Source organism: Cervus elaphus, chromosome 19 (genome assembly GCF_910594005.1).
Source record: "Cervus elaphus chromosome 19, mCerEla1.1, whole genome shotgun sequence".
Lineage (NCBI taxonomy): Eukaryota > Metazoa > Chordata > Mammalia > Artiodactyla > Cervidae > Cervus > Cervus elaphus.
This window is the reverse complement of record NC_057833.1, coordinates 46,425,660-46,453,100: the sequence shown is the minus strand read 5'-3', so window position 1 is coordinate 46,453,100 and position 27,441 is coordinate 46,425,660. Positions and strand designations below refer to the sequence as shown.

The window sequence follows — 27,441 nt, the reverse complement described above, 5'->3', positions numbered from 1 at the left end:
TGCCATTTCCTTCTCCAGGAGATCTTTCCTACCCAGGAATTGAACCTGGGTCGCCTGCATTTCAGGCAGATTCTTTACTGTCTGAGCCACCAGGGAAGCCCAAGGAGAAGATAGTTTGCTTCAGTTCTGAGTTGTTTAAAGCTTAACCTGTCTGGACTTAGGCTTCTTTTTTTTTCGGTTAACTTAGCTGATGTTGTGAGTATATAGCCTTGTGCTAACCACAGTGGAGGGATAGAACTCTGGCAGAGGTTGTGTGAGGAGAAACCCTGTCTTAAAGAGTAGTAATCTTCTAGGGGAGGTATTCTGGTGAAAAATGGAAAAATGCTGATAAGGCTTTCAGTCCTCATTTCATTTTGTTTTAATTTTCAGCATCATTGTGATATATGCATTTTCAGAACTTGCAAAGAATTAGGTATTTGCTTAAGGATTAATATAGTATTTTTTAGGAAATTATAGCTTATTTTCTGTCTTTCTGCCAAACAGCTTATGTGTGAGTTGGGAAATGATGTTATAAATAGAGTTTATGAAGCTAATTTGGAAAAAATGGGAGTAAAGAAACCACATCCAGGACAAAGGTACTATTTCAGTTGTGTTAAAATGTTCCTTCATTCCCTCCCATCTTGAATATAGCTATTATTTTATTTCCCTTTAATTGATATGTAATATTAAAACAGAGTGGTTCAGAGAGATCATTGCTGCTTCGGTTAAAATGTGGCTGTTTCTATCTTGGGTTTGTTAATTAGATTGTATTTTATAGTTAGATAATAAATTATAATCTCTAGATGAGAGAGAAGCTTAAAAATTAAGGCTCTGCAAAGGAATATAAAACCTCTTACTAGCAAGTAAAGTAGACAAAAGTTCTATTAGTTGCAGGCCTTTAAAAAGAGATAATCTATTCATTAATGTCTCCAAGGGTCAAATTTTTATACCTACAATGAATAATTTTCACATTTTTGACTTTGTTTAGCAAATACTTGTTAATTACATATTTCCTACATTGCATTTTTATATTGAAGGATTACAGTCGAAAAGGGTGACTTCTGGTAAGGGAGAGTACTTACTTAATTGCTGCGTTTTAAGTTTTACTTCCAGGCCTGTTCATGGAGACTTATTGAATGAAGTGGCAAAGAGTGCCTTCAATGTGGATAATTAGTTTTGCTGTTCATATTATTTTTACTCTTTATGTTTCTTTATCTTAGATATTAAAACTTTGCCATAATCCTATATTTGACTATTATCTTTATGATAATTAATATTTTTTAAAGTTAATGCTCTCTAAACCAATACCATTTAAATCAGATTCTTATTTTTGTGCAAAACCATGGTGTTTGAGTTATCTCAGCCCTTGAGAGATATCCTATTTTAGCCAAAGACTTAGGCATTTTAGAAAGATGTGGGTAGGAAAAGGTATAGAAGAAACTTGACAAGTTTTATAGTTGTATCTTAAATCAAAAATTTTAAGTGTGATACCTTTTTGTGTTCCCTTTAAGTTAAAAATGCTGTGTTGTGTTAAAGTAGTTGTCTTATGAAAACTTATGGTCATGACTAGTGATAATTCAGTGTGTGACATTATTTATTGGAGTAAAAATAGAATTGAAGTTAATTTCTATAAATTTTAATGGTGTTTTGGTATTGTTTTTCATTCTTTAAAAAGCAACAGGGAATGTGTTTAGAAATGAATGAGCATAGAAATAAAGAGAATAAGAATGCTATGTTAATACTTGTGACTTTTCAGTTGGTTGATTATTTATATTCATTTAAACATGAAATCGTAGTTCATTAAATATTTGGAAGGAAAACATGTTGCAGAATGTTGCAAATACATGAAACGTTTTAACTAGTATTATGTTTAGTGACTTTCTTTGAAAAATTCAGTATGTAATGACTTCTTTTCACTATTGGCCATGCCAAGAGATTAAGCAGAACATCATGACATTTTTATATATACCAACCAGACAGGAGAAAGAGGCGTATATCAGAGCAAAATATGTGGAGAGGAAATTTGTGGATAAATACTCTATGTCATCATCACCTCCTGAGCAGGAAAAAAAGATTGTCTCCAAAAGTTGTGAAGAAAAGAGGCTGAGCATTTCTAAACTTGGGCCAAGTGAACAAATTAGAGCATCTCCTCAGAGTTCAGGTATTACAGTTTATTTGTTGTTTGTATAAGTCGCTTTTGTAATTTCTGAATTAGTAGCTGTTGTATATTTTTTAAATGCTGAAAACACATCTTCTTCTATATACACTAAGGAAAAATTGGATTTCTGTCTTTAAAATAGTTAAATATAAAGAGTGTCCTGGTAATTCACATTCCTACATACAGTTGACCCTTGAAAAACTCAGGGGGTGGGGTACCAACTCTCCACTCAGTTGAAAATTTACATGTAGTTTTTAGTTGGCCCTTCATGTACGTGCTGCCTCCATACCGTCTCTGCAGTTCCTCTGTATCACTGGTTCTGCATCCGTGAGTTCCACCAATCCCAGATCATGTGGTACTGTAGTATTTTGTAATGAAAAAAAATTTGTGTATAGGTGGACCACGTAATTTAAACCTGTGTTGTTTAAGGGTCGACTGTAATGTGTCTATTCTAGGGAATAAAACTGCTTAAAATGCAAGGGGAGATGGGAATTACAGATCTATCATGCAAAAAGCCCTAAATATCTGATTAACCACCTAATATCCTTCCTGTTTTTCCCTCCTAAATTTTTCCCAATAACGTTTTTTCCTGCCCTCTTCCCTTCTTACGGCCTGCTTTGTGCTTTGCTAACTTGCATGTCCCCAGTGGTTGCTGTAAATAGCGACGAGGCCAGGCGGGAGTCTCTCTTCTGTCCTGATGAGCTAGATTCACTCTTCTCCTACTTTGATACTTCTTCAAAACTACGTAGTAGTAAGTACTACTCTTGTGGAGCATTCCAAGTCTGTGCCAGTGGTCATTGTGTGGTGTGGCCATTTCTCTAGATGTTACCCATTGTCTCAGAATTGCACATTGCTTACCATCATATGATAAATTAACTCTTTAATGTCCCTGACACACTCTGGGGTAATGAGAATGAGATATGTTATGACTCTGAAAATAAGTTTATTTCTAGGCTTCATGGTTGATTCATGTTTTGATAAGTGTGCCAAAGAATTAAAATTGTGAAAAGTTTATTCTGGTGGTTGGCTGAGTTCATGTTGATGTTTCTGAGCTCATTTTAAAATCTCGTTGTTTGTGGGACTTTTTTCTTAATGGTTCAAAACTTTAACCTCTAGTTGGTTTTTCTTTAAAACAGTCAAAAGTAATGACAGTGGAATCCAGCAGAGCTCTGATGATGGAAGAGAATCTTTACCCTCCACAGTGTCAGCCAATAGTTTGTATGAACCTGGTGAGTTTGGTGAAATTCAGTGTTAATTTGTATTGTTTGCTGAAAAATGCATGTGAAATGTGAAATGCCAAGTCTGATTGAATAGTTTCTAAAGGAAGTGGTTAATCTTTTAGAAGGTACTAAGGAGCAGTTAATACTGCTGAATGAGAAAGCAGCTATTTCTTTTCATATTTGGAAGTTCTTTACTAGCTGTGTATTTTTCTAAGCCTCATGACATGTGTTGTAAGTAACTTGTCAAAACTAAAGGTAATTTTTAATGCACGTGAACTGTATGTCTTATTACCTGTTATCTTTTGGGGGACTGTCTTTTTTCATATATAATTTTATATATTTATTTTTGGCTGCACTGGGTCTTCATTGCTTTCTTTGCGCGGGCTTTCTTCTAGTTGCGGTGAGTAGGGCCTGCTGTCTAACTGAGGTGCGCAGGCTTCTCAGTGCCGTGGCTTCTCTTGTTGCAAAGCACAGGCTCTAGATCTAGCCGCTTGGGCTTTCGTAGTTGCAGCTTGTGGGCTCCAGAGCACAGGCTCAGTAGTTGGGGCACATCGGCATGTGTGCTTCTCGTCTCGGCATGTGGAATCTTCCCAGACCAGGAGTCATACCCCTGTCCCCTGCATTGGCCGGTGGTTCCTACCCTCCTTGTAAGAGGAAAGTCCCTGGCTGTCTTTTCTTGTCAGGAGAAAGAGATCAGCAAATCCACCCTCCATCCCACAACTCCCACCCCCCACCACCCAATTATAGGTTTTTCTTCTAACTTGTACTTTCCTCCTATATTCTCTCCTTTATGATTTCAGCGGTTTTGATTTTGCAGAACACTCGATGAAAGCATCTTTATTTTATTTGAACTGCTTGTACTGCAAATTGTGATGGTATTGGGCCGTCCCAGGAATAAAGTGAGGTTTGGTCTAGTAGTGAAATTCTTTTGGGGTTGTTACTGCGTCTTCTGAGTCCCTAAGTCCAGACTTACAGTCAGATACCTAATTTTAGTCTTTTTCTTTTTTTTTTTTTTATTAGTTGGAGGCTAATTACTTCACAACATTTCAGTGGGTTTTGTCATACATTGATATGAATCAGCCATAGATTTACACGTATCTAATTTTAGTCTTAATACAGAGTAATCTACCTACATGTCAGATACTGGCAAGATCACAGAGACCTGATGTACTAGTCAATGTATTTAAAAGAGAAGAAGGCTGTGGGGAGTGGTTAGTCTACAGGAAATAAGGTACCTTTGTGAAAATCTTACATCACAACTTCATACTGTGATACAAGTAAGAGTTTGATTTTTTAAAAAGCTGTGGTAAGTTACACATAACATAAAAATTTACCGTCTTAACCATTTTCAGGTGTCCACTCAGTGGTATTAAGTCGTTCACACTTTGTGCTGCATCGCCACCATCTGTCCCCAGAATTCTTACCTTATAAAGAATAAGAAGCAGTGACTTCCCATTCTCTCCCTCCTTGCCAAGGGCTCATTTTTATTTATTTGTGTTTGTTTTTCAGAGGCAGAAAGGCAAGATTCTTCTGTGTTTCTTGACTCTAAACATCTTAATCCAGGACTCCAGCTTTATAGGGCTTCATACGAAAAAAATCTTCCTAAAATGGCTGAGGCTTTGGCTCACGGCGCAGATGTGAACTGGTCTAATTCCGAGGAAAACAAAGCAACACCACTTATTCAGGCTGTGTTAGGGGTATGAATTTGTAAATTCAAGTTTTCAGTGGTAATAGAACATAAAAAATCATAATTCATTTTGAGCATAACTTTACATTATTGTTTGCTTTAAGAGGTGGGTTGGAAAATAGAAGCAGCAGCTAGTAGTGATTTCTGAATATCGTTTTGTGTAAGTTCAGTTTTTCTTCTTCATGGAAGGGAATTCTAGTAATGAAAGTAGTGGGTTTTGCTAGATTGCAGACTGCAAATAGAATCCCAGTTAGAAGTAGTTCTTGGGAAGAAAATAATATAATTTATTATTTCTCTGCTTTTGCTGGGGGGCATTTTCTCTTTTTGGCTATTAGAGTAAAGTAAATACTCTGTTTTTAATAGAAATATATTGTCATTCACTTTTTGCCCATTGTTGTCTTCTTTTTTCCTTCTCAGGGCTCTTTGGTTACATGCGAGTTTCTCCTACAGAATGGTGCTAATGTGAACCAAAGAGATGTGCAGGGACGGGGACCACTGCACCATGCCACCGTCTTGGGGCACACGGGGTAAACTGTTGTGCTTATATATTTGAGTATATTTTATTTGAAAAAATTATTTTGAAATAATCTTTTGCTCTTCAGTGAAGATCATTAGGTACAGTTTGTAAGGTGATACTTTCTGTGACTTACATTGTCACAGTAGAACCTGAAATTTAAAAAAGTTTCAGGAAAAAATACTATTACTGTTCAACAAGTAACAGTAATACTGTTGTTTGTCAATAAGAAAATTAACAGACTTACTTTGAACTTTACTAATTATTTACATAGATCTCTTAGAATTTAAAACTGTCACTGAAATTTTGGCAGTTTTAAAAGACAATTTAATGTGTTTGTATGTATTTATAGTATAAATACATACAGTATTTCTGTATTTATACATTATGTACATAGCACACACTTTTGGGGGAAATTTTGTAACTTTGTAAATTTTAGTTTTCCTACAAAGTAGTTAATTCTTATTTTGTGCTATTGATGCTGTGATTTCTGGACCAGTGTTTAGATCCACAGAACAATAAAGCCATACAATGGGCTTTCTACTAGAGGATACAAATAAACTCAAAATTTGGCCTTATATATTTGCATCAAAGGTCATTTTTTTTTTTTTTTTTATAAAATACCTCAGGATCTGCAATCTTTATTACCTGGACAGGCAAGAAGCTGTCCTTTTCTAATGTTTATTTATAACTAATCTTCTATTTTCATCCTAGCTTGTTTTCTTCCCCTCTATTAGCAAGAAGATTCAGTTCAATAACTTTACCATAAAAACTCTTCTTTATAAAATCTTATATTTAACTCATCCTTTTATTTTCTTTTTAATCATGATTATTCCCATTTTACTTCATAGACTCCATTTATCATTTTTTCATTTTTGTCAGTTTCTTGAAGTTATGAATATTTGTGAGGAATACAGCAGCAAGATTACTTCTCATTTGTTGCTATTGTATTAGCATTAATATTTTATGATGTTAACATTGCCTTGGCTTCCTTCTTTTCCTCGATAATGACCTTGAGTGCTTTTTATTTAAGTTTCTAGGTATCTGTGTACACCTTTTTATAATATTCTTTGAGGGTAGGGGCCATAATTTATACATCCCACTATACTATGTATTACCAGATTAAATGTGAAAATACCTTGAGATTTATAAAATGTTGATCATGTAGATTTTTATTATTAGAGTCAATAGTCAATAAAATAAATCTTTGTAGAATGAATCAAGAATTTCCTAATGAAGATGTTATATCTTTAAATAATGCTTTTTATTTTTTAAGCTGAATACTAATTTTATTTTTTATTGGCAATATCAGGCAGGTATGTTTATTTCTAAAAAGAGGTGCCAATCAACATGCCACTGATGAAGAAGGGAAGGACCCTTTGAGTATAGCTGTGGAAGCAGCCAATGCTGATATAGTGACCTTGTAAGTGTTTTCACATGATTATTTCCCATACATTTTATTGCTTATACAGGGTTTTAACATAGAGTTTCCTGTGTAGGTGTGAAATTTAAACTTGGTTATTTACTAGAAGCCATTTACTTTTCTAAGCACATTAAATGTATGAAGCATGTTATATACATGAAATTACTTGGTTCCCACCTCAACCCTATGAGGAAGGTTTTATTATTACCAGCCTCATTTTATAAGGAGGCCAAGCTACAGATAATTTGAGAAACTAGTAAATGGTGGAGCTGAAATTTGAAACCAAGAATTCTGTCTCTAAACTCTGTGTGCTTAGCCACTTTTGTTTTACTTCCTGGCCAGTAGGAATAGAATAACTGACTTTTCTGAACTGGATTCTTTAACTCTCAGTGCAGTACTGGGGTGAGGGTTGGATTGGTTAGTAACAGGCAATTTTACTAACTACCTCAAGAATAGAGGATTATAAGCAGGGAATGCAATTGCATTGATGTTAGTAACTTGCAGTTGCATTGCCTTTGTGCACTGATACTTAGGGGACCTGTTTGTGATTATTTTTTTAAAAAAATTATTCACAAGAGTACTCTATTTTGAGGTAAAAAGATTTGTTTTGGAGTGTTTGAATATAAATTAATATGACCTGTTAAAGAACCTTGAGGTCTTTGATCTTAGATCAAAGTTGTTTATTACACTGGAAATCTAGGAATGTGGTTGTCACCTGTCCTTTACCGTTATGTAGGAAGTCTCAAACACGGGTTGTATGAATCACTTTTTCTTTCTATTCTGAAAGAAGCCCATGATTGTTCGTTCTCTGTTAACTAAATAAAGATAGTTCCATTTACACCACTGAATTTCAGTCAGTTACAAAGAGGGACTCCCTTGACTATCTTGAACTCCAGAGTTCCCACTGAGAATTCTTGCCATATATCACCCCTCCCTGACCCCTGCCAGACTAAAACAAAACAAAAAACCAAAAGAGAAAAATGTATTTTCTCTGTACCTAGCTTCATTTCCTCACTGGAGGGTTTATTGTTATTGTGGAGACTATTGTAGGAAAATTTAGATCTATTAAATCATTGTAGACTTAACATTGGAGAAAGCTAAGTTATTAAAGAAAAGATAGGAGTGATATAGAGAAATTACATTAACCCTGGCTGCAGCTTCCCAGGCAATTCTTATAGTAGTGGCCCTTCTTTCCCCAAAATATGTTCCCAAATTCTCTAAATTTTCTCATTTTGTTTTACTTGAGACTGTCAGTTTCACTTTTATGTGTAAAATTTCCTGTTCTATTGGATTGTCATATCTCATGTTTCCTTGTATACATTAAGTGCTTAATAAATATTTATTAAATTAAAAAAAAATAAAATTTATTGAAATAGGCAGCCTCTCTGAAAGGTTCAAATACCAAAAAGGGAGACTTACTTATCTTGCTGTTACGAGTTCACACAATGGTTGAGAAAGGAAATGGCAGCAAATTGTGGTACTTTGAAGATAAAAAACAGCCTGTCTCAGATGCTGCGGTTGCCAAAGAGAGCATATTAGAAGGTGATGGAAGTCTGGAAGGATAATGAGTATTTGGTGGCCTGAAGGACAGGCAAAAGAGTAGGAGAGGGGCACCACAGATAACATTTGTGTTTCAAAATGTTGCTTGAAATTAGTAAGAAAATGAGAGGAAATTCACTAATTTTCTTAAACCAGTGCTATAGGTCTTCCTGCTGCCATGTAAATAACCCAAAAAGAATGTATAATCAATATGGTAACTGTGGGAAACTCTTAGTAGCCTATGGTCATTTATTATAATGTCTGTATGTCAGAATATATCCCCAGTATTTATAGATAACACATGCTATTTATACATTTGGAACTACCAAACCTTAGGATGAACCAGATTGAACTTATGACAGGCTATTGCTTCCATTTTATAGAAGCAATAATTTCGAAGGTTGGCAGTTAAAGTCTGACAGGTTGAGTTAGAAGTCAGGAATTCTGTGTGTCTGGAGGAAGCAAGCTGCTGGTGGTGCTGCCAGGAACCTGCTTAAAACTGAAACTCACTTTTTAGAAATCTTTTATTGTCTTCTGTCATGAGAATTGTTTACTTTGTATTTCAGATTGTTGGGTCTAATAAATAAAAGTCCTTTTGTTTCAGGCCAAATAACTGGTAAAAGAAAAAATTACATGAGTACGTGTCTTAGTTGTATATAATTCAGTAGTTTATAAATATTTATATTGTATAACTTACCTAAAACATTCTTTAATTTTAGGTTACGTTTAGCAAGAATGAATGAAGAGATGCGGGAATCAGAAGGACTGTATGGACAGCCAGGTCAATATTCTACTAATAACCATACTGAAATGCAATATAAGAAATGCATCCAGGAATTTATCAGTTTACAATTGGAAGAGTCATAGTTCTTTAGCAAACTAACAATACTATATAGAGTTTTTATAAACTACTTGTAAATTGTGAGTTGTTAGCTATGTACTGTACTTACTGAATTCTTGGGAGTGGCTCACTCTTGAGCCTTTAAAACTCCATAACTATTCCTGTTACAGTACACATTTACTTGCTGTATTTAACTCTGGCTACTGACTTCTTTATCTGCTGTACAGATGTCTTCCATATACATTCCAGTGAGGTGAATGGAATGATAATGTATCTTTATACACTTAAAGCAGCACAACAGTCATTTTCTTTTTGGCTGTCAAGTGAATATAACAGAGTTGTTTTCTTTTTGTTATTCAGGGAATTTCTATAAATTGTGTTCAGGGAATAAAAAGACAAATCACTATGTGTTGACATATAAAAAGTCACTAGGGAAAATACCTAGACAACGTTTATTGAATTAAGAGTTCTGTATTTGACCTAAAAATGAGTTAAAGGTTTAAAAGTAAAGTTTACCAGTAGGTAAAAAAGTCCATAATGGGAATAGAGTTAGTTTAAAAGGTAGTGGGAAAAGGTCCAATTTTATTTTGTAGCTTTGCCCTAAGTAATTGTACAATGTTTGTTGGATAAATGGAAGTATTTCAAGCGGTATTTTGTGAACTTGATGGCAAAGTAGATGTAAGAAATCTCAACTCAGGACCAGCTCAAGTCTCATTTTGCGTAATTTTTATCTTTGAGTCGAGATGTAAGAAAATTAAGAAATGCTGCTGATCAGATTTCTTTCTTTGATGAACACATCCTGATTAGACATTCTTCACAAAGAAGAGAGTAATAATTGGATCTTCAGTTTCATGAATTTGAGTATATGAATTACTAATTTATCTGTTTTAAATTCATATACATGCTGGTTAAAAATTTTAGGAATCCATGACTAAAATAATTGAGACTGTTCAGTTCTCAGTGAGTATGTTTAATTATTTTCAATCAGTATTAATATTTTAAAGGTGGCTTGTAATATCATCTATCTTTCCTGTTTAAGTGTGTTTTGAAATTTCTGTACTTTATGCTAGCTTTAGCCAGCATTTTTACTTTTATTTTTATTTTACTTTACTTTTATTTTAACCCAATTTATATATATATATAACTAAGATATATGGGACCATTCCTTTCTAAGAGGACTGTATTTATTACTTTTGGGGGGTCTAATTTAATAGGGAACAAGTACGAACTTTGAGAATAGAGGCACTTTAGCTAGATACTTCTAATCTAGAGTGTCCCACTTTAATCCTATGGATCAAACAATATGACTGATTCATGAAGTACCAAGATGTAAGAATGCTGATAAAGGGTGAAGTCTCAGCATTAATTCTGAATTTCACCCATTTGTTTTAAACTTGAATGTTAGACTTTAAAAATGTTATAATTTTGTAACAGATATACCTAAGTGATAGTATTACTAGGCCATTTTTGAGGCCTTTGTGTTTAAGCACTTTAAAATAAAAGTTATTCAAAGAATATAACCTGATAGTCAAGATAAGAGTGAATTTCAGGATTTTAGGTTAAACAGTTTTTTTCCCTTGACATTTTCAATGTAGATGTCTGGTCAGCTTCTCTTTCCTTAGGGTGTTTACTGATGAAACTGCACCCAGCTTCAGAAGGTCAGTGGGTGACTTTTCTCTGGAGCTGGGATGCTTTGAAAGGACAGGTCCTCTTATGTTCTTGCAGCTTCTAATTCCATCTAAACTGTAGGTCTTCTGCCCCTATCTGGAAGCATTCAAGTGGTTCTTTCAGTGTCATTTTATGTATAAGTTTATGAGTATATACCGTCTGCTCTGGAGAAGGAAACGGCAACCTACTCCAGCATTCTTGCCTGGAGAATTCCTTGGACAGGGGAGCCTGGTGGGCTAAGGTCCACGGGATCGCAAAGAGTCGGACATGTCTGAGTACACAGCACAGCACCTTCTGCTCAACAGTAGAAAAATATAAGAGTTTTCCAATTTATTTGAATGAAAATTTGAAGGAAAAAAAAAGGCTTATTTAAAAAGAAGAAAAAAGCAAGCTTTCCTGCTACAGTCAAATCTTAGTTTAGAAAAGATTAAAAAAAAAAAAAAAGAGTAGAAGTCTGGAAATGGTATACCAGCAGAATAAAATGAGATTCGCATTTCGTAATAAGTAGATTTTAAATTCATTTAGGTGGTCTCGTATTTAAAGCAGAACAACTTTATACTTGTACAGGTGACTTGGTGAAATGGCTCAGCAGTTGCTCCTGGGCCTTTTCCTTTGTGAGTCTTTGGAGAGCAGACATTTTTGCTCAGGCGGCCAGTCTCTTTTCCTCTTTGCTTATCACTGTAAATTTCCCTCTCATAGATTTTGGTTGGTTGTTTTAGTTAGATCGTTTGTTGTTGTTGTTGCCTAGCAATAGATGGAAACCCTCAGAATTCTGGGTAGTTTTAAAATGCAGGTATCTTCAGTCTTTTCATTATGAAGATCTCTTCCATTTAAAAGACTCAGATATAATCTTTGGGAATCATGGACCTGTTTCTAGGAAACCCCACTTTTGAACTTTCTATCTACAACCCTAAGGACCTGAGACTTTCTGTTTTTTGCAGCGTGACCCAAGAGCACACATTTCCTGAGGGGAAGATGTATCCCTTCTTGTCAGTTCCTACGACTCTTAGGAGGACTAGGTGGATGCGTGCAATTTCACATCCTACTCTCAATTGTTGGAAACTAGTTTGGTGGTTCCCACGGTCTCTGGCTCTATGACTCCTCTTGATTGTTGGCAGAGTTTTTCAACCAGTTGAAAATCATTGCTTTAGTGAACCACTATTAATTATGTGAGTATACTGCCTGTGAAGACTGATCATTGATCCAGTCAGTTACAAAAAGGAAGCTGTGATCAGTCCAGAGGGGCAGGGTCATCACGGATCACCTGGGAGCAGGGTCTCCCATGCTGCCGTATCTTTGAGGGGGGTACATGTTAAGAGCAAAATTAGCAAAATTTTGGATCATAGCTGCTGTTGCAGTGTTTATTCTGAATACCAAAAATCAAACACTATTTTAAACCATCAGTGGAAATATAGCAGTCCACATTTTAGAAACTCAGAATTGTCCAAGCACATAGAAGTTAGCTTGCTGAAGAGAAATAGAATGTGATTAAGTAATTTAAAGAATTTAACTTAGTATTTCAAATATTGGGTGGTTAGTTGTTTATTGTTTATAATAAACTGTCAAATGTACTTATGAACTTTCCAGGGCAACATATTCTGGGTTATCGTTTATGTATTCTAGTGTAGACAAGTTATATTTGCCATGGGAAACATTCTGAATGATCAAAATTGTATTTAAAGAATCACATTGAAGTTCAATTTGTAGTTCAATTTGTGTTAACTATATTAAATATCTTAGTCACTATTGTTACGTCATGTTTGCTTTTTGACAACACATTTTGAGGCCTAAGAAAGGTATTATATTGATAGTCCCTTAATTAATATTTGGTTAGAAACTGAATATTACTGAAAAGTTTTGTGTATGTGTGTGAAGGTAAGACTTCCTTTTGTGTTGTATTAACTCTTTTAAAATGTATTCAGTAAGTGAAACCAATGATTAGTGTAGCACCAACCCTTTCCTTCAAGGAAGCATTTAATTCAGTGAATAAAAAAAATCGTATAATCTGTTTTGCATGGTACAATGGTTCTACTAAAATGCACTTGTGTAGTAGGTACTAGATAATTTAAAAACAAAAACTGGAAAACCACAAAAAGAAAAAAAAAATCCCACAGCTTGTTATACAAAATATGCATTGCTAATAGTAGAAGCCATATATTGCCATTGTACTGTTGTAATACTTAAGATTGACTGCTCATCTGGTGCTATCTGTAAGCTGTTCGGCATTAGCGTCTGCTAGATCCTTCTTCCTATTTCTTCTTGAATGTATAATGTGTGCCTTTTAAGTTCCTTCTGGTGTTGGATGGTAAAATCAGTGTGGTATTTTTGTATTATAATCTGCACTTTACACTTTCTTGGAAAGTAAGATTCCAGACTCTCCAGTTTAAATAGTATTTTTAAAATATTTATAATGTTTACAATAAATATTTTAAATATTTGAATTCAACATCTAAGAATAAGAAAAACTTTTAAATATTTTGTATGGTTTGTTAATTGATGTTTAATGTTTGTCTCTTAGTTTATTTTATATATTTTAGAATGCCTAAAAATGGGAATAGATTGTAGTTTGTCTTCTAATGTGGAGGTAAACTTTTATGAAATGAAACATGGGTGTAATTGGATTGTCTTACCAGTTGTTCCAGCATATCACCCTTTATTGTTTTAGTTACAATAATATATGAGTTAGATGTTACTCTTAGTCAACCTATTAGGCTTCTCTTCTTATTGTATTTTTTCTTTTTAAAGTGATTGATTCAGGTCATGAGAAAATTTCCAGGGCTAAATGAAAAACTATATAGAGATTTTAATAACTTGCTTTTTACATTGACTAAATATTAAAAGCATTAAAAAATTTTTTATTGAAAATCTTGAGTTATGCTGTTAGACCTTTTTACTAGATCTTTATCACTTTCCCCTGATTTTTTTCTAATTCTCTAGCTTTTGGTATGACATCTATTGCCTCAAAAAATCTCACTTTTTAAAAGCTGACGAAACTTACTGCACTATTAACAACAACTGTAGCAATGAGTGTATAATAAGATGGATGCAAGGTATCTTTTGGGGAATAATTATAAAACCATGCTTTAACAATAATTACCTAAACCAGTATTTGACAGTCTAAATCTTGAAAACAGAATTATGACAAGCCTCTGTATAAAAGTAATATGTTTAATGAAGCATTCATGATGAATGATTTAACTTGAAAATAAGATTTCATTTTATATAAATCTTTTGTCTGAAGAGTTAGCCTATATGTGTGTATATATTTAGTTTTTCATCACAAGAAAAATAGTCTTCAATCTGCTATAATATCAGTGTCTATAATCTTCTCTACAAGCATATTGTATGTATATACACATGTATTCCCTGGAGTAGGAAATGGCAACCCACTCCAGTATTCTTGCCTGGAGAATCCCAAGACAGAGGAGCCAGGTGGGCCACAGTCCATGGGGTCACAAAGAGTCGGGCACGACTGAGCACATATACAACCAACCAACATATGTATTATTCTAATTTAACAGATGTCTTTGATATTTAGTCCCCTTTTGTCATAGCATCCTTGCTCAAATGACCTACAGTAAATTAACTATTGACTAAATGTGAAAGTATGATTTTAAAGTCATTTTCTAGGCTTTATTATTTTATAAGCTTAGTTAAAGAGTAGATTAAGTGCATTAGTTTTAGTTAAGCATTAAAGTTTGAATAAAGACTTTTTCACCTATTATTTAAGATTTAATTAAGATATAATATTAAAATTTCCCACCTGGTTATCAGTTTTGTCCTGCTACTAACTTGCATCCATCAGAAGCATTAATATTTGTTTTTGATCTTTTCTTGGCCTTGATCAAAGGAAATATTTATTTAAAGAATGCCTTGTTTATTATACCTCATTTAGGATGACTTTTATTTCTTGTGTGTTAATAAATGTATTTCTTTACTTGCTTTAAAACACTTGCGTCTTTGCTCTTTTCTAACTCTGAACTTTCCTCTGTGGCTGCATCTGAGGTGCTTTTTTCAGGTATAGTTTTTTTTTCTTCCATTATATACTTATCCAGCATTTACATTTAGTTGGTCTTTTTTCTTCAAAAAATGCTCATCGAACAAAGTTTTATTATCATGAATTGTAAAATAGTTACTAGTCATAAAGTGAATGTGTTTCATTAATACTTTTAATATAAATTTTTAAAAGTGTTTTTATTTTACTTTGATGCAGGTGATGAAACTTACCAGGACATTTTTCGTGATTTCTCCCAAATGGCATCCAATAATCCAGAGAAACTAAATCGTTTCCAGCAAGATTCACAGAAATTTTGAATTTTTTTTAGACTGGGGAAAGTAGTAAATCTCGTGACCCCCTAATGTATATATCTGAAACTCACATATTTTTACTGCTTTAATTCTACTTACTTACTTTTAGTAGCTATTGAGCGGTTTGGAGAAAAGATACCCATTCATTGATATTTTTATAAATCAAAACATAGATCTCTTAGCAGTTGGGAGAGGAACCTACTTTAAGACTTATTTTATTTTATTTTTTAAAAGCCTGTTTAAAGGGCTGTCTTTTATAGAGGAAAGTTGAATCTGGACTTAGGCCATCTCTAGGTTACAAGATGCTAAGAATTTATACAGAATAATCTTTTTTTCCCAATGAATGATGGCATTGATGTTTTTCTTCTGTGCACTGTGCCCAGGATTGTTCAGTCAAGCCTGTCAGCATCAAGTGGGGAGCCTGATGTCCTGCCTGATTCCAGAATGTGTCTTTGCTTTAGCTTCCTGGATGTTGGTGGTTCAAAATAGTTTTTGTTTTTATTTTTTCTTGGTAGCTATTATATACACAATATGTAATTTAATTATTAGAACTAGAGGATACATGACCCCATTTCCTCATAAATGTAGTTTATCCCTCACATTATTGTCCAGTACTTTAACATACATACAGTGGCTGTACAGATTGATATAACTCAGTCCTTTAGATTTATTCCATTTCAAGAAGCAAAAAAGAAACCGTTGACAATTTTTTTTTTCCGTTACCAAAAGGATCTCATAGAAGTTATAGTTCTTCAATGTTGGGTTGATTTCCTAAAACCTTGACAATTTTATTGATGTAATAAAACTGTGTTTCAAAGGTTACTTAAATGTTGCAAAATTATGCTTTCATCAGATTGTAACTATCAAAGGAAAAGTTGACAAAAATAATGTAGAACATTTTTATATTTGAAATGTGTCCTTTTCAAGGTACATTTTTGCTGTTGCTCCTAGTGAAAGGAAAATCTCTCTGTAAAAGGAGAAAAAAAGACTCATTTTTTAAGATTATACTAAAATATACAGCAATAAATTGCTTTTTAATTCTTCTAACATCTATCCTATGTACTTATTGTACATGGTATACATTCATTTAAATTATAGCATCTATGTAGGCTTCCCTGGTGGCCCAGATGGTAAAGAATTCACTTGCAATGTGGGAGACCTGGGTTCAATCCCTGGGTTGGGAAGATCCCATGGAGGAGGGCACAGTAACCCACTCCAGTATTCTTATCTGAAGAATCCCATGGACAGAGGAGCCTGGGGTGCTGTAGGCCACGGGGCCGCAAAGAATCGGACACGAATGAGCGACTAAGCACAGCACATGTAGCTTTAGTATTTGGTTACATGAATCACAGACCCTTGAATTCCAAAATACTATGGAATTGGACAGATATGCTATACTATGGAAATGTTAATTTTCTATGTATATGCTACAAATTTGTTTGATTCCATCTTTGATTGACCTCTCGTCAGGAGTGTAAAATAAGTAATTTGCCTTATGGTTTATTTTTAATATTGTCATAATTAAGTTTAATTTTCTTTTTCAAGTTATATGTAAGTAGTGAGAGGTTTTTAAACTTGAGTTACCAAATAAGTAGAGAAATTATATTTCATTGGGTATATAATAAATTTCCTAACATTTTCCCACCAGTAAGTAGAGTTTTCTAAGTTGACTGAACATCAAATCAGAATCAAAACAGGAATTATACTGAAATAAATTCACATCACAGAAAAGGTTCTGTATTTGTTTGACCAAATTGCATGCATATAATGCTTATTTAGTAATAACTGCCATGTATTAGATAAAGGTAAAAAATATATGTATGGATTATTTCTAAGGAAAGGCTAATTTCCAAAACCTTGTATTTTAATTGCAACAATAACAAGAACATTAAATCTTCCCTGAAATCTGAGTCAAAGACCACCCGGCTTTGCAAAAGTCTGATTTGTAGCATTTTTGTTAGTGTACTTTGAAATTAATTGTCCAGAAAGCTCAAGGAGAAGGAAATATATTGAGATAAGAAAGAAAGAAACAGAGGAAGAAAGAAAAAAGAAAGAAAAAACAAGAGCCTCACTTTTCCTTTGTAGTGCCTATTCCAGTTTTGATCCTAGGAATCCTTTTGTTCTTTATCTGAAGAGCCTAGGTAGTTTTCATTTTGGATCCAGCCTTTGGTCTCCAGATCACCTCTGGGGTCTCTGGTTGTGAAAGCAGTTCTTAGAGACTCTTAACTTCTGTGACTTCAGGCATGAGTTGTTAATGTGGCAGTAATTAGTGTCTACTTAAATTTAATTGTTAGAGATGTATTTGAAGTACACTAAAGATGATCATGGTTCTGAATATCTTCAGAAAATCTTCAAAGAAAGTGAAAGTGAAATCTTTAACAGTGTAGGGAGTTTGTACATTGAAAAATAGATTTCTGTGGCTTGGTTTCTTGAATATGCCAAAACCCAATTTGGATTAAATTTGGCAGAAATGATGCAGTAGTAACAGCCAAGTTTTAAAGTAAATTAATAAGTTACAAGTAGTTACAGAGTAGGTTGGCTTTTAACCAAGGTGAATTAACTGTGTCAACTAACAGCTTTTCTATAGTATGTAACAAATCTGAGTTTTATTATGCTGTGAATTATTCAGTACAGTATGATCAGTTACAGTGTAAACAATGTTAGTTATAGTCTTGGGCTTCAAAAATCAATGTGATTGTCCTTTGTTTTCTTTCCCTAGGTGATCTGCTGGTATTTAGTTTCAGATCCCTTATTATTCCATTAATCATTATTAGCTTATTAGCTTAAAAGTTTGATTTAAAATAGTCTCAAAATAAGAGTAGCAGTACTATGAGGAATTTATACAGTGCAGTTTCATGTTAGAACTAGACTAAAGGTAATTGTGTAGTTCTTTGTAACTTTTCATTGTAACACTTAACATGTTTAAGGTTTCTAAGGTTTTAAAAAATTACCTTTGGTACAATTCTTACAAATTCAGAGATTTCCAGGGATTCACTATATTACAGTGTTTGCCTAATTTATACTGGTCTTCATTGTATATTTTAATCAACTTTAGTGTTTACTTTGTAAAACATATATATTTTATTTGAAATATTACTTTGGTTCTTCATGAGTGCATTTTGACAAAACACATACTTTTACAGTCTGGACAACTTATATTTGTGATGCGTTAAGCAGTATTTTAAAAATATAATTTTACACATGTGAAGTGTGATCACAAGAAACAATTGTATTTAAGACTAAATTTACTATCCGTTTTGAATAAGACATTCCCTTATCACTCATATATTGTTTAATTAACTTTTCTGTTTGATGGCACTTTTGACTGTGGACATGAGCTGGAAAATGCTATATTTTTATAGAATTGTCTTTCTAAAATGATTTCAGACCTACATGATATAGTGGAAAGAGCACTGACTAGTAATCATTACTCTTTGAAGTCAGAGCGCCTCACAAATAAAATGGGTTGGATGAAACAAAGTGAAACTATAACAGCGGTCTTCCCTATACTGTTCGCACAGCTCCTCCCAGTGTGCCTTGCCTTCAGTTTATCTTGCGGGATCCTCATGGTTGGACTTCTGAGATCACCAGCATTGTCTCTTCTCTGATCATGGGCTGCTGCTCTTGTTTCACAGAGCTGGTCTCTGTTTGCTGGTTGGTGGCATAGCTGACACCAGAACCCTGTCTGACTAGTAGTCAAGAGGCACTCATATCATGAAATGATTTGAAATCATTATAAATCAGCAGTCTAATAATGACTGCCAGCTTTCCTTTTGTTTTGGTAAAAAAAAAAAAGACTCCAAATATTCTGGAAAACCTGGATATAAAATTACTCTGAAGAAATAGATTAAGGTTTGAAGACATCAAATTGTAGGGAATTTTATATTTTTGCAATAACAAACATTGACAAAGGCAAAATGTTGTAAAGGTAATTGTAATCCACCATATGCTTACCAATTTCTTGATTCTTCTAAATGAAGACAGCTAAAAGGGGCATGGATTCAGTTTGGTCAAATCTTGACATCTATAAATACAATGTTGTGGGCATCCTTTTCTGTTTCCATAAATTTATCTCCTAAAATGAGATAATGGGAAGAAAGCAAGATTTGATTAAATAAACTTTTCTCTACATTGCTCTTTTCACTACCTTATGTACTAGGTTTTCTTATTTTTCCTCAGCATACTTCCCAGCCTTTTGGATATTCATTTTAAACAGGGAAAGCTCTCTACATTATAAAGAATATTGGCACCATTTATTTTACACAAAGGCTAAAGGTTAACTTTTAGAAATGATGAGCTACTTTCCTCTATGTGTTTACTTGTGCTTCATGATATTTCTGGATCATTCCCGTCATAAAGACTTATTACATGTAATATTTCCTGCTACCTGTGAAAAGATAGATTTTAAAGAATGTATAACCAACAATCCATTTAGTTTTTATTAGCATGTAGAGGATTTATTTGTATCTAATTCATGAATGTAGTTTTACTATAGGATGTCACTGTAAATGGAACAAAGTATGTTATCTTTATAGTTATTCTAAGATGTACATTATGTAAGAATTGTAAATATTTACCTGATTAAATTCTTTGTATGCCAAGAAATTATGTCAAGTCAATAAAAATCTCACCTCTGGCATAGTTCTTTTGTGTTCAGACTTCTACTTTATTGTGAACCACAATTGCAGATATACCTGTCAACTCATGTGTTTCATATTTTCAGTTCTGTGTGTCTTTCCTACTCTGTCAGATTGGTCCAGATTGATCCTATTTGCTGATTGCTTCAACCATGAAATCCGTTTTGATTTTTTAAATGTTTTCTTCTGCCTGTCACAGAGCTGTATGGCTCCCAGTTCATTAGCTAAAAGCCACAAAGGTCTTTTTATGTTGTAGCTCTAATTTTTTTGCCATTATGATTGAGATATCTGTTGAAGTTTCTAATCTAGGCAACACATTTACACTCAGTCCTTTTAGTAAACAAACAAGTTTTTGCGTGAATCGAGATTGAAGGAATAGAGGCTTAAAAGAACAGACCTGGAAGTGAATTGCCTGCTTTTGCTTTTCCTTTAAAAGTTAAGTGAAAGCAGACACTAAAACTATTCTATGTAATTTACTTTGTTCCACTTCACTTCATTTTCATAAATAGTTATTTGACCAGGAGAATGCAAACCGATAGTAAATGTTTTAAATGAAAACCGCCTACTTTATTACAAAACAGTGCTTTTTCATTGTAGGAAAGGTTAATGATAAGCAAAAAGAATTCGGTCCTAATTCCATCATTTGCCTGTGATGTTTAATATGGTACCTCCTAGCCACATGTGTCTACTGAAATTTAATTAAAATTTGAATTAAGTGTTGAGTTCATGTGTTGATGGAGAAGGAAATGGCAACCCACTCCAGTATTCTTGCCTGGAGAATCCCATGGACGGAGGAGCCTGGTGGGCTACAGTCCACGGGGTTGCAAAGAGTTGGACACGACTGAGCAACTTCACTGCACTTCATGTGTTGAATTGCCACATGTCAGAGCTGCTAGCTTTGTGTCCAGTGACTACTGTTTTGAGCAGGGCAGATTATAGAATATATTCACCCTAGGAAGTTCTGTTGGATAGTACTGGGAGTGTGGGGGATGCTATTACTCCCATGGTATTTACCCTTCTAGACCTTTGGATATGTGTATTTATATACAGTGGGGTCAAACTGTTTTGTCACCTGCTGCTTTCATTTAACAAATGAGGGACAAGTTTCTAAGTCTTTAAGTAATCTGCATCACTTTTGGGAGGATTTTTAAAAGTCTTTATTGAAAATTTCAAACATAGAAAAGTAGAGATAACTTTATTAGCTATTGGTTCATGGCTTACACTGTTTTATCTACACTTGTACCCATTTTCCCTCTTCACTATTTTTTTAAGACAGGTGCCAGACATTTCAACAAATTGTTGAGTATGTCTCTCTAAATATGTATATTGCTTTTATGCAGAATCTTAAAAATGATACAAATGAACTTACAAAACAGAAGCAGACTTAGAGAACTGAACTTATTTACAAAACAGAAACAGAGAACGTACTTTTGGTTACTAGACAGGAAGGATTGGGGAGGGGGGAATAATTGAGTTTGGAGTTGACAGTGTATACAACAAGGACCTACTGGCCAATACAGAGAACTCTGCTCAATATTATGTAACAACCTAAATGGGAAGAAACTTTAAAAAGGAATAGATACATGTATATGTATAATTGAGTCACTTCGCTGTGTACCTGAACCTGACACAACATTGTTAATCACCTACACTTCAATATAAAGAAGTTAAAGGGGGGAAAAAGGACTGTTCTTAAAAAATTATATCACCTTTCTTAAACTATGAAACTGTAGTCAATATTCAAATTCCTCAATATCTTGTGTTATTTAAAAAAAAGATTTTTCAAATCAGAATTTATGTAAGTTCCATTCATTGCAATTGGCTAATATATCTCGAGTCTGTAAATCTATAGGTTCTTCCTCCATTTATCACTTTAAAAAATTTCCACTTTGCTGACTACAGCACCAACAGAATCTTTATTTTTTAATTTAAAAATTAAAAAAAAATTATCTATTTTTAGCTGCACTGGGTTTTCACTGATGTGTGTAGGGTTTCTGTAGTTGTGGGCGAGTGGGCTTCTCATTGTGGTGGCTTCTCTTGTTGCAGAGCCCAAGCTGTAGGCACTTGGATTCAGTAGTTGTGGCTTGTGGGCTCTAGAGTGCTGGCTCAGTAGTGGCGCACAGGCTTACCTGTCACTCGGTGTATGGTATCCTCCTGGACCAGGGATTGAAACCGTGTCCCCTGCACTGGCAGGCAGACTCTTAACCACTGGATCACCAGAGAATTCCCAACAGCATCTTTATTTTAGTTTCACTTTACTGATGAACATTTGATTTTAATATCTTGTCATTATAAACCTAGCTCTGCATTACCCTTGTGGCTAAATATTTGAGTACATTTTTCCTTATTCCTTTATGAAAATGATGGTTCACAATGGGTGGGTGTATTTCTGACGCTCCAGTGAGTCAAGCACCATCAGTTACTGGAGTTATTATGGTTAAAGAAAGACACATTGCCTGCTCTCTTGAAGTCTTGGCTTCTTGTAGCAGAGAAAGATGGAATTGAGTAGTTCTTAGGTGGCCCTTATGGGATCCTTGAGGATGGTGCCTCATCTGGACACTGCAAGGGCTGGTGTTTAGAGACCACTCCTTGAGGCAGGGACCCCCAAGCCAAGGTCTGAAGCAGAAGAGGTTGACTGTGTGAAGGGCACTGCTTTTCAAACTTTGGCTTGCAGAAGAATCACCATCGAGGCTCAGGCTCTTTGAAGGTAATAGGGCCTGAGCCCTTGTGTTTTATCAAGCTCCCCAGTGCTGCTGCTGCTGCTAAGTCGCTTCAGTCATGTCCGACTCTGTGCGACCCCAGCTAGTACCAATAAAAATTTGAGAACCACTGTTCTGTGGATAGGAGAAAGAACTGAAAGTTCTTAGATTTTAGTATTGCCAGAGTGCCCTTCAGGAAAGTTGTGCCAGTACATGCACCCTCATCTGCTGTAGAAGAGTGTCTGTTTCTCTGTGAAACCTGTCACTGTGTGACCTGAGCAAGTGACCTCAGTTACGCCTCAGTTAATAATGCAGTAAGTCTCTTTTAAAGTGTTGAAGTCTGTTAAAAAAAAAATCGCAAGCTTCCTGGGGAGCTCTGAACTACCCAAAGTTGGTGGCAGGTGCCCCCCCTGGTGGCCACATCCTTTAGGTTGCCTCTGGTCGGCCTCAGAGATACCAAGTGAGGTGAGCAAGTGATTCACACCTCTGGTGTCAATCCTACTTCATCGAGAATGGGAAGGGAGTTGCTAGTTTAAATTCTTCAGCCCTAGATAGTCTCCAAGGTGTGAAAGGAGTCGGGGAGAGGACTTAAAGCCTTCAAGAAATTAGGAGGAAAATGTATATAAATAGAGAAAAAAATTTTGTGCGTCCAGTTTAGTCTTTTTGCTTCCGGAGGCTTAGCTTCGGTTTCTAGCGCCTGGGGCTGTGCAGTCAACGAGGGCCATTTTCCACAGACCGTACAGCCTGCTGACTTGCGTGTCCAAGTCCTCACCGCCTCCTTCGAACACGCTGGAGGGACGCCCCCGGGTTCAGGGCCCAACCCCGCTGTAATCCTTCTGCGCTTAGGACCCAGTGGCTGCCAGGCAGCCTGGCCCCGCCTCTCCGCGCATCAGCGCCCGCAGATTGGCAGCTCGGCTCCGCCCCCGCCATGGCTGCCGCCTGCTGCCGGGGCTGCTAACTTGCTGCCGGGGTACTGGTCTCTGCAGCAACTCCCCGGCTGATCTGTCCGCGGGCGGGGGGCGCATGGGTCTCCTCCGAGGCGGGCCCCCGTGCGCTCGGGCCATGGCGCGTCTGGGCGCTGTGCGCTCCCACTACTGCGCGCTGCTGCTGGCCGCGGCGCTGGCCGTCTGTGCCTTCTACTACCTGGGCTCTGGTCGGGAGACCTTCTCCAGCGCCACCAAGAGGCTGAAGGAGGCCCGCGCCGGGGCCCCTGCTGCGCCCTCGCCGCCGGTGCTGGAGCTGGCGCGGGGATCCTTGGCGCCGGCCCCGGGCGCTAAGGCCAAGAGCTTGGAGGGCGGCGGGGCCGGGCCGGTGGACTACCACCTGCTGATGATGTTCACCAAGGCCGAACACAATGCCGCGTTGCAGGCCAAGGCCCGCGTCGCCCTCGGCTCCCTGCTGCGCCTCGCTAAGTTCGAGGCGCACGAGGTGCTTAACCTGCACTTCGTAAGCGAGGAGGCCAGCCGCGAGGTGGCCAAGGCCCTGCTGCGGGAGCTGCTGCCGCCCGCCGCCGGCTTCAAATGCAAGGTGAGCGGGACCCCAGCTAAAGGTTCCGGGTAGGTGACTCGGTCATTGTGGGGCCCGGCCTGGATCCAGGGGTCAGGAGGGAGGTGTCTTAGTTGCGATGCCCACTGCCAGTGCCAGCAGAAGCCTAAACCGTACCCTCCCGAATTGTGCGTTCATAGCACGCTGCAGGCATGGTCGGGGCGGAGGGGGGCGGGGGGGGGCGTGTCTCGGAGCCTCTGTTAGCTGACTTCCCTGATCCGAGCTTCTCTTTACCTGCAGCCCCCTGGAGAATCGCCGCGCCCCCTCTTTCCTGGCGTGGTTGATTTCAGCAGTCAGTGCCTTTAGTCTGCCCCTCTTTTTATTCTTCTTAGTCTTTGACTTTTGAGGATGGAGCAGGTCACTTGAAGGTGCAGCGTCTGCTGGACAAGGTCTTAGGCCGCTTGATTTGTTCAAATTACAGTGACATTTCTCACAGCTGTAAGGATTTCAGTTGAAACTGGTCCAGCCCACACCCAGCCCATGTAAACCATTTCATCTCCTCAGTGTGCCTCCTTCTTCCCTTCTCTTCAGGGTCATGAACCCATTTAGAGAAGCAGCGGGTTCCTCCCAGCAAGAAAGTGCTCCAAGAGGTAAGGATATAAGATCTGGAGAGGGCAGAGCAGAGCTAGTCGTCTTGTTCCAGGCCGGACTGCCTGGCTCTGCTTGTGAGAGATTGTATTCTTGTCAGTCAGCTCAGTTGCTCGGTCATGTCCGACTCTTTGTGACCGCATGGACTGCAGCACATCAGGCTTCCCTGTCCATCACCAACTCCCAGAGCCTACTCAAACTCATGTCCATCCGGTCGGTGATGCCATCCAACCATCTCATCCCCTGTGGTCCCCTTCTCCTCCCACCTTCAATCTTTCCCAGCATCAGGGTCTTTTCCAATGAGTTGGTTCTTTGCATCAGGTGGCCAAAGTATTGAAGTTTCAGCTTCAGCATCAGTCCTTCCAATGAATATTCAGGACTGATCTCCTTTAGGATTGACTGGTTGGATCTCCTTGCAGTCCATGCTTAGTGTTAATGGCCTCACTTAAATTACATGTCTCCTTTTGACCTAATAGTTGCCCAGAGGGAATCTAAGGTGTGATTTTGGGATAGAAATAGTGTGCACTAAATCACTCCAGTCATGTCCGGCTCTAAGCGACCCAATGGACTGTAGCCCACTAGGCTCCTCCGTCCATGGGATTTTCTAGGCAAGAGTACTGGAGTGGGCTGCCATTTCAAGGATGGAGACTGGTGGTAGGGGGAGGGCTGGTAAGATTAGAGTAGTATACCATGTGTTGTGCTGGGTGAGTGACTAAGGGGAGCAATGCTGGCCTCCTGCATGGTTCAGGGGCCTGTTGTTTTTGGCCACACTGCACAGCCTGTGGGATCTGAGTTCCCCAACCTGTGTCCCTTGCAGTGGAAGTTCAGTCTTAACCACTGGACCTCCAGGGAACTTCCTTTGTTGTTGTTGTTGTCTACAGAATCAAGTCCTCATTTCTTGGCAGGGCTGTCTGTTGTGGGGCCGGGCTCTTCAGCCAATCTCCTTGTCCTTCCCCTACTAACTGTACTGAATGTACCTTTACACAAGCTGTACTCTCTGCCCAGGGTGTCCTTCCTTTCTTCCTGGGCCCTTGACCACTGTTTACATAGTTTTCACCTTCCCCTAGGAAAGACCCTAGAATTGGGGACAGTCTGTGCCCAGCCCTCCACAGCTCTCTGTTCCAGCTTTCTGCCAGAGCATCCAGTCTATGCCCTGCCCAGAACAAATGAACCCTTTGGGAAGACCCACCAGTCATAGCGAGGCACCTGGTCTGGATTCCATGGTACGGGAGGCCAAGAATCCAGGTCCTGGAGCTTGTGGCTGCAGGGGCCTTGGGGTCCACTGTCTGAGCTGGGGTTCTTTCAACCTGGGGCCCATCCTGATTTCCCTAATTGCAGTCTCAGGAGGTAGGGCCTGGCAACCTGTTCCGGGTGTTCCTTAGGACTCCATTGTTTGAGAAATCCTTTGCTAGATCATAGGGCCAGTCTGGATAGAGCTGGGTGACTGTGGGTAACCCCGCCTCCCTTTGCCTCTCAGGGCCTCCAGACTTGACTGGTGCTCCAGACACCACCGTGTAGACCAACATTGTCATGGTTTCACTTTCTGAGTCAGAGGTCACACCCTGCCCCGTTACTAGGACTCTGCTGTCCCCTTCATGAGCTCCAGCCACAGTGTCCTGTCATGTATCCAACTTTTTCCAGCCTACATGCTTCTGCTTCTTTTGTTCCACCACCAGGATACACTTTCTGTGTGCATCGCGAAGTCTCGCCCATCTTCAGATACCGTCTCCTTGTTGGAGCCATCCAAGGAACCTCCATTCGAGAGGAGGAGGTACCTCATGTACCTCCTCATGTACCTCGCTGGTGCCGTGGACTGCATGCCTTCTCATCTCCGGTCCCTGTGCCTGGAACATAGTGGGCACTGTAAATACAGGTCTAGGGCAGGTCCAGGCTCAGGGCCGGGTTCCCTCCTTTGAGTTTGTGTTTCATGCTCCAACTCTATCCCTCTGCTGGCCCTGGTTCCGACAGCCAGAGCCATCACTCAAGGCCCGAGGCAGCTGCAGATGACCTGAAGGAATTGATACTACCCCACCAAGGCATGAGGAATGAGGGTCTGGGGCCTCCGACTTGATGGCTGTGTTTAGATAAGGGTTTATCATGTTCAGCTAAATTGCTTTTATTCCTTTTATTTATTTTTTTGTGTGTGAATCTGTTTTCTGTGTGTGACCACAGTCATCTCTGCCCAGCCCTCAGGAGCCCACCATATATGCTTAACTCCCCTGAATGGCTGAGCATCTGCTGTGTGTCGGACCCTAAAGTCACAACTGAAGGGAACACAGACGGGGCAGGTACAGCCCTTGACACCGGGCACCCCTGGTGCTTAGCATCACCCCATGTATAGCCTGTCCCATTGCTGAACCTGCTGGATTGGGCACGAGATAGTCCTGAGGGAGGGAGGCAGCCCTGAGTTTAAACCGCAGGTGGCCAGTGACTATTTGGGTGACGTGGGTGACCCCTCATTGCTTCTCAGGGCCTCCCAGGCCTCCTCTCAAAGGAAGATTTAACCCCGACCTCCCTCGGAGAGGGGAGGGTTCAATGCCACCTCGTGCACTGCAGGCGGCCCTGTGCTGCTGTGGCCGTTGAGTGTCTGCTCTCACAATACTCTTCTACTCTGCTGACTTCTGGGGACTCTGAC

At 37.9% G+C, this 27,441-nt stretch overlaps 2 protein-coding genes across 5 annotated transcripts in view; both read left to right on the top strand.

The window, feature by feature from the left end:
* The window catches only part of ACAP2 (ArfGAP with coiled-coil, ankyrin repeat and PH domains 2), a 156,359-nt gene extending 136,378 nt beyond the window's left edge, over window positions 1-19,981 (top strand). For all 3 annotated transcript variants that reach the window (XM_043873743.1, XM_043873744.1, XM_043873746.1), the window contains 8 exons: window positions 484-575; window positions 1,956-2,140; window positions 3,274-3,366; window positions 4,867-5,054; window positions 5,462-5,571; window positions 6,871-6,981; window positions 9,240-9,301; window positions 15,243-19,981. In XM_043873743.1, coding sequence (XP_043729678.1) covers window positions 484-575; window positions 1,956-2,140; window positions 3,274-3,366; window positions 4,867-5,054; window positions 5,462-5,571; window positions 6,871-6,981; window positions 9,240-9,301; window positions 15,243-15,343 — 942 coding nt within the window. In that variant the 3' untranslated portion in view covers window positions 15,344-19,981. The remainder of the gene's footprint in view (window positions 1-483; window positions 576-1,955; window positions 2,141-3,273; window positions 3,367-4,866; window positions 5,055-5,461; window positions 5,572-6,870; window positions 6,982-9,239; window positions 9,302-15,242) is intronic.
* A 3,591-nt stretch (window positions 19,982-23,572) lies between these two features.
* The window catches only part of XXYLT1 (xyloside xylosyltransferase 1), a 174,100-nt gene continuing 170,231 nt past the window's right edge, over window positions 23,573-27,441 (top strand). For both annotated transcript variants that reach the window (XR_006335293.1, XM_043874482.1), the window contains exon 1: window positions 23,573-24,200. Coding sequence is in view for 1 of the 2 variants with exons in the window: in XM_043874482.1 (XP_043730417.1) it covers window positions 23,697-24,200 (504 nt within the window). In the remaining variant the exon portion in view is untranslated. The remainder of the gene's footprint in view (window positions 24,201-27,441) is intronic.